The 7,507-nt window shown below is 37.5% G+C and overlaps 1 protein-coding gene across 1 annotated transcript; it reads left to right on the top strand.

Annotated features, from left to right (window-relative positions):
• Nucleotides 1-4,462: 4,462 nt before the first annotated feature.
• On the top strand, nt 4,463-7,507 carry LOC149962324 (zinc finger BED domain-containing protein 4-like). Its single transcript, XM_090164450.1, has 7 exons — nt 4,463-4,747; nt 4,827-5,138; nt 5,210-5,437; nt 5,506-5,710; nt 6,045-6,430; nt 6,552-6,915; nt 6,984-7,507. Exons 1-7 carry the CDS (start codon nt 4,463-4,465, stop codon nt 7,505-7,507), a joined length of 2,304 nt encoding a protein of 767 aa, XP_090020576.1.

Raw genomic sequence — 7,507 nt, 5'->3', positions numbered from 1 at the left:
ACTCCTAAAATTTTCATAAATAATATATCGCTCAATAATACATTAATATAATAATTAGCGAAAATGAGGAAACACGAAAATAATGAGAAAAAACGTTCGAACAAATCAATTTAATAAATTTAAGTTTTTTACAATATTTTTTTACAAACGATATGGAACTATTTTTAGTTCTCGCCGCCTCCTTCTAACGAGGGGACCAACACTGATGGCTGGAGGACTGGGACTATCCAAGCCACCGAGCTCCCAATACTTTTCCGGAGTTTTCGGTGTTGGATGGCGAGCTCGGTGCTTGGATACACCGTTCATAGCCGCTACTCTCTGGTCAAGCGGCAATTCTTCGTAATACTGCGGAAGAAAATAAAATAGATCAGTAAATAAAAATCAGTCAATGAAGGAAGTTTTTCTTATACTTTTTCTCAATTCTGGCACGCTTGACCAGGGAGACCGGCTTTCCCCTTTTTCGTTCGAGGCGGCGGCTCCTTGCATTTGAAACCTGACTCACAATTCATTCTTTCCTCCGCCGACGGGCAACTTAGTTAAAAAAAAACATCATATCATCAATAAAATCAATTATCTCATAAATAAAATCAATTATCTCATAAATAAAATCAATTATCTCATAAATAAAATCAATTTTCTCATAAATAAAATCAATTATCTCAACTAATTCACGAATTGGTCACCATAAAACATACCGATCAAAATCAGACACATTCGATTTCCAAGCGGGTGTCACGTAATTTTTGGAACTGTCGAATCCGCATAATTGCACGCTAGATCCAACTCCCCAATATTTAATTGGGGAGCGTACAGCGGAACCGGTATGTTCCGGAGCCGCGTAGGACGCCTTGTCGATCTCTTCTTCTTCGAAGTGGCCTTCCACGGCAGCCAGGTTTTTATCGGTATCTGCAATATTAAAATTAAAAAAATAAATACAATAATTTAATATTAGTTTCTTTTCGTCTATTACTTTTTGTTTCTTTCAGTAGTTTGATTTCGACCTCGATAATTTCGATTCTCGAGAGCAGCTCTCGCTCACGGTCCTCTGAAGCTAAAATGAGTTCTAGAAAGTTAAGTTTTTAAAAAACTACCACTCGATGATAATAAATAATAATTTTACCTTTTACTTTAAATTTATGGTAATCCATAAATATTGAGAGCATTTCCGCTATGTCCGTCATTCTATTCGAGATATGATATTAGATTTTATATAAAACAACTAAAATTTGTAAATATTTACCTGAAACTTTTCGCAAAATGGTTGCGAGAAAACACGAAAGCATGAAGCGAATAAAGGTCTGCTGACTTCCAAGTTTATATACCCCCTAACTAAATGCCTACCCCGAAAGGAAAATGGTTTGTAGCTTTAACGCTAGACAGGGCATCACAATCATTTCCATTTTTCGGACCGATCCCCTACGAAAGGTTATGACCTTGGCGATGCGACCAAGTCTTGATCTTTATGGCGACGATTTGGCTGCTTTGCATCTGTTATAGCAATTCTAGAGAATTTGTAAATTTGGGGGTGGAGGGGGGAGTAGGTTAAATATCAAGCACTGTGGTCCCTGTCCGAGATGAAGAACGAGAAAAAACCCGGACAAGTGTTCTCCCGACTCGGAGGCGCCGGGATGATTTCGACAAAAGAAAGGATTAAACGAGAGTATATTTGGACAAATATTTAACGAACGAGCTCAGTTTTCGCGGATGACAACCCGTCGCTTTCTGGATACACGAATTTGCAGCGCGGAAACCCGTAAATTACATTTCGTGGGGGGACTACGCCGAGGTATACGCTAGGGAAGGTTATGTGTAAACTAATAGGCAGTAGACTATACTGTCAACTTTAGCGCTGCACTTTTTTTTGGCGAATGTCAACCAAATGCTACGATTACAATAGAAATATAAGAACATTTTATTTTAGATTCGGTTTTCATTTGTAATTAAATACAACCATTTGTTTAACAAATTTTTATATTTTTATTATTCACAACTTTATACTTTTTAAACACGAATCTAAAGTAATCGCCAAGAGTTTTTAGGAGTTTCCGCTCGGTCTTCAGAAGCTAAGTCTTAAAGCAGATCAAGAAAACTTTGCGTTGAAAAAATTATTTTTGTTGAAAAGTTTCTTAATAGCGCGATCGTATATATTAGGACCAAAGTATTTTAAAATTTAGTACAAAAATTGGTGGTGGGGTAATAAGTTAAATCGAAATTAGGGTTAATAAGGACAAACACTGGTGGAGACAAGGGTGGGGGGGGGGGGTTCCGGGTTATAGTTATAGAGATCCATATCTATTTTTCGTCACGGTATGTGTAATATGAGTATAAATTTAAGTAGTTTATCGAAAACCACGGACACTTCTATGACCTTTATGTAAACCCTGAAAGCGCGCTACCTCACCAAGCCGCACTTCAAAATTTTCACGTTACGTTGAGTCGTTGACGGCGATTTCTGTGTCCGTCCCAACTCTGAATGTTCATCCGTCATTCTAGCGCCAAGATTAAATTATTAAGAATTCTGGACATTTTTATTGATTTTTTTATTTATTGATTTAGTTTTATTAAGCTTTACATAATTTTATTTAAATTCCTTTAATTTAATTATAAGTTAAAAATAATATTTACCATAACTTGCTTAATATAGTTTCAATTTATATGTCGGATTAATTTCCAACTTAAACTAAATTTCTCCCAACAAAGTTGCCAATTCCTTCTAGCCGTTTTTATGGCTCTTCCGTTGGTAATGCTGTTTTTGAATTTTGAAGTTTTTATAATCGAAGTTATTATTTAGTTGCGCTAAAGTCAATCAAAATTTAGCAAGAAATCTAGTAATGGGGGAATTAGTTATACTAATTAGTGAAATATATATATATATATATATATATATATATATATATATATATGCCTTAAAAGATTATTGAAATCGTGTTTTGAAATCTTGTTTTTAAAAGGCGCTTGAGCTGCTTGTAACTGATGAAGAGCTTCCTAAAATTTCCAAAAAAAACCCTTTGTTAGTTAGTCAGCTATAAATGTGTCACCAGGGTTTAAGTGCACCTCTGGTTAGAATAGTTGAAAAAGTATCCCATTAGCACTACCGAGCTTTGCTTTGGGCTCGGCTATTGTACATTCGACGAATTCGTCCCTTGTCCAGACATATCGGCGCTGCGTTAAACGAGCGTTGTTTGTAGAAATGCCAGATTGGTCAATTTCCTATTTCTGAAAGTGTTCCTCCTCCCTCCTTTTAGTTAGGCTGAGCTTCGCATTCTTTTCAATATAGGGATTATAGGCCGAATATTTCTCACAACCGTCAACGTCTTTAGGTGATGGTATAAATAGTGGTGTTCCGATTCAATTCGTCACATTTTCTTATAGACCAGCGAAGAAAGTTCTTTGCCTTTTTTCGAGTTTTTATCGAGATTTAATTGTTCAGTTGGTCGTGTTTGCGCGATTCTCCGAGTTTTATCGAGTTTTAATTTTCCAGTTTCTCGTGTTTGCGCGATTTTTCAAGTTCTGATCGAGATTTATTTGTTCAGTTTCTCGTGTTTGCGCGATTTTTCGAGTTCTGATCGAGATTTATTTGTTCAGTTTCTCGTGTTTGCGCGATTTTTCGAGTTTTTATTGTTCTAATTAACGTGTTTGCGTAACTTTTGAACTTTTATTGTTCAAAATTTCGTGTTGGTGCGATTTTCCCAGAACTTCACTTTTCGTCGTTTCCAAGTCATTTTGCATTTTGATACGTAAGTGGTTAATTTTGTAACAATTAGATTAGCTCATGATTTATATAACCATAGGTCTATAATATTTTTTCAATAAGTATGCCTCTTTGGTAAATGTTTCACTGAGAGCTATTCACGTGACGTCATCAGGATAAGAAAATCTTTCTCTAGCAAGGCGCCGTTAAAGGCGAGACTAGAGCTCGGATAAAAATTAACCGCTTATTTTATTTTTATCCATAACCTACAATTAACGGGAAATACAAATCAATTTGGCATGTCAAATCTTGGTTTATAAATGGATAATATTCGTAAATAAACGGTTAACAGCAATATTTGCGATTATCCAAATTTTGGTGGTCAATTTATCTTTTACGCCCTGCTCTACGGGAAACGACGCCCAAGCCCGTTGTGTAATCTCTCTTGTAACTAGCTCTCAGTAAACATTTTGCACGTTAAGAATAAGAATTGTCATACTTAATAAAATATTATAAACTTATGATATAACATTACATTTATTCAAAATTGATATAAAATCACTTGATTCATTTTTATTCTCTGGCTGGGCTTCAGATTTGGTTTAAATTACAAAGATAACTCTAAAATATTTAATTATAGTTTTTAATTTCTGGTGGGACTTTAAAATTTATTATTCACTTAAACTAAATTACGGACCTTCAGTTATATTTATTTTAATTTCGAATTCTTAATCCCATATTTCATACGATTTTCTCTGAATTATATAGGACATGTCGAGTAAACCCACTTCGCCCAGTAGTAGTGGGAGTGATTCTAGCGATAATTCATCCCCGAGGTCTTCGAATAAATCATTTGTCGTGGACGAAACGTACAAAACAATTTTTTACGCTGGACAGCTTGGAAATAAAAATATCCAAGATCATGTAATTTACGTTGGAAGTTGCCAGTCTGGTCAATTTGGAATAAGTAAAACGACTGTCGCTGTCTGCAACTACTGCGATAAAGAGTTGAAAGCCCCAAGTGGCAATCCCCATAATTGGGAACGCCACGTTATGGTATGATACTTGAGAATTGCTATATATTAAACCCAGAAGAAATGCTAATTTGATTAATATTTTTTCGCTGTATTTACAGGACATTCATAAAGTAGTCCTTCGGTTAAACACGGACAAAAGAGCCGCTCCAAAAACGGTTTTTTTCCCAGGTGCCCCCAGGCGCAAAAAAGCCAAGGTAGAGAAGACCGCGGTAAATGAAAGGAAAGCCACTTTCTTGCAATGGCTGATCAATATGGTGGCCATGGACGGCTTACCATTTTCCGTTGTGGACGGAAAAGGATTTAAAATGGCATTTGCATATGCAAATCCAGATTTGACTATACCTTCCAGGAGGACATTGGTAAGAGGTTTGGAAAACACTGTAAAAAATACCCTGCTGCCCAAAATGAAAGTAAGTTTGGATCATTTAAATTAACGGAACGCTAACGAACAGTTAATAATAATATAAATAAAAAACATTAGGCATTGCTTAGTAGCTTAAAACCTAAGGACGTCCATCTAACTTTGGACCTTTGGAGTAGTCGTATGCGCCAAGCGGTCATGGGAGTCAGAATACAGTTTATTGACGCGTCCTGGTCCCTCAAAAACCTCCTCCTTGCATTTGTGCATTTTCCCGGGAGCCATACCGCGGAAAACATCAAGAAGAAGATTCTTGAAATACTAGATCAGGTTGGACTTGATCCTTCCTTGGTGAGTTAATATTTTACTATGTATTTTTTATTTATTACGTGTTTTATTATACTAAATTGTTTTTTTAGGTATCGTGCGTATGTGCCGACAATGCCCAAAACATTACAAAGGCATTAAATATGACCGACGTTGTCAATGGGGAATGGAAGGTTAGTGGAATTGTGAAAAAGGCGCCAATTGAGGGTGAAAAAATGGAGAACATTGAAAGTAGCGACGACGATGGCGACTGCCAACCGGCGGACGCTACAAGTTACACTCCTATTTTAGATGATGGTGGGTTTTTCTTAAATTATTAACTATTTTACTAATTTAATCAGACCATAAGTCTATAATATTCTTCAATTTGTCTGTCTCTTTGATAAATATTTTACTGAGAGCTATTCACAGAATGACCTCATCACGGTACAAAAGCACCTCCTAGTGAACTGATCCTAAAGGCTGCGAGAGACACGAGAACGAGCGGACCGAAAATGGCACCGAAGCCCGTTAGAGTCTCTCTACTGATTAGCTCTCAGTAAACGTTTTGCGTATCATGAAAAAGAAGTGTCATACTTATGTAAAATATTATAAACTTATGATATTGTAAACTTATTATTTGCCCTTTTAGGCTGGAGCTCGCTCAACCAAATTTTAAATCCAGAAAAATATTTGGAGCAGTTGCCCGACAGCGAGGAATCGGTGGAAATCGACGACCTTTTCGAAGGAACCATCGACGACGACGAAATGTTGGAGGACATTTTAGACTCTCTTCCTTCTTGGATTAGGAAACGATGTTTACCGCATTCCCTTCAGTTGGTGGTTAATAAGTCGATTAAGCACTGCGATGTAGTTCGCGAAATGGTTGATCGCGTTAGCGGTTGGATCACCTTTTTACATCGCTCTCCAAAATGGACCGAGTCATTTAAAGCCCGTTCTCCTGGAAACATGGACGTTAGAAGTATAGGTGGAGTTCGGTGGAACGCCGTATACTTAGCTATGGAGCGTTTGGTCGAGGTAAAATATTTTAAAATATTTTTTTTTCACTTTGTAAAAACGCTTGAGAAAAATATTCCATTGAGCCCATTGGAAATCGTTAAATTGTTATAGTTCACCGTATTTTTGTTTTATTATCTAGGAGGGAATGCTGAAAGCGTTGCGTGAAACGATTTTAGAGGCTCGAGAGGCCAAACAATGTCCAACGGACATACAGATCCCATCGTTAGCACACGCCAAAGCCATGAGAGCAATTTTGGCTCTTTTGAAGCCCATCAAAGTGGCCACGGAGGTGTTTCAGGTCAACGGTCCCACTGCCCATTTGGTCCTTGGGCAGTTGATGACCATTTTTCTAGAAATAAAAGCTATAGAGGAGCCTTCCCTGGATGACTTTCGAACAAAGTTGATGACGGAAATGGCTTCTCGATTCAAAACGGAAATCCAAGACGAGGAATACGTCACCGCCGCAATTTTGGACCCGTGGCAAAAATCAACAGTGTTCCAGGGTATATTCAAATTTCCTTATTTTTTATTAATGTTGAAAACCAAATGTAACCTTCTTATTTTTATACAGAAATTTACAGTAACCCATCCGGGTGTTCGATGGAAGATATGGACCTGCCAGATTTAGAAGTAGAACCTGATCAAAACCCTGATTTCTTCACGCCACACATTAAAACCGCCACTGCCACTGTTTTAAAATTTTTGAAAACCATTAACGCTGACAAACAGGAGGGAACCGAAACTCAAATAAAAAAACCGTCGGTACGGTTTCCACTATTAATGGCACCAGGAAATCGTCCAGAAAAACAGGCAGCCTCCAAATATGAGAAGGAGCTCTCCTGTTATTTGGACGAAAAGATTTGTGAACAGGAAGACGTGACCGTGCTAGAGTTCTGGCGATTAAATGAAAAGCGGTTTCCCACCCTGGCAAAATTGGCTCGGCGCGTGCTCTCAATTCCCGCTTCTTCTGCCGATGTCGAAAGAATGTTTTCAATCGCTGGAGCCATTCTTCGATATCGGCGAAGTAACATCACATTGGAGCACGTCGCCCTGCTACTGATGTACAGAGAATATAGGTTTTTGGAAACCTCGTAA

The sequence above is a fragment of the Leiobunum rupestre genome, chromosome 1 (genome assembly GCF_980474605.1).
Source record: "Leiobunum rupestre chromosome 1, qqLeiRupe1.1.hap1, whole genome shotgun sequence".
NCBI lineage: Eukaryota > Metazoa > Arthropoda > Arachnida > Opiliones > Sclerosomatidae > Leiobunum > Leiobunum rupestre.
Note: the sequence above shows the minus strand (reverse complement) of the source record. Positions and strands in the feature narration are given on the sequence as shown.

What these genes read in the sequence shown, in the direction of transcription:
- LOC149962324 (XM_090164450.1), top strand. Translation starts at nt 4,463, where the DNA reads ATGTCGAGTAAACCCACTTCGCCCAGTAGTAGTGGGAGTGATTCTAGC. An exon ending in CTATGGAGCGTTTGGTCGAG is followed by an intron (nt 6,431 to 6,551) that starts GTAAAATATTTT and finishes TTTATTATCTAG; the next exon opens with GAGGGAATGCTGAAAGCGTT. An exon ending in AAAATCAACAGTGTTCCAGG is followed by an intron (nt 6,916 to 6,983) that starts GTATATTCAAAT and finishes ATTTTTATACAG; the next exon opens with AAATTTACAGTAACCCATCC.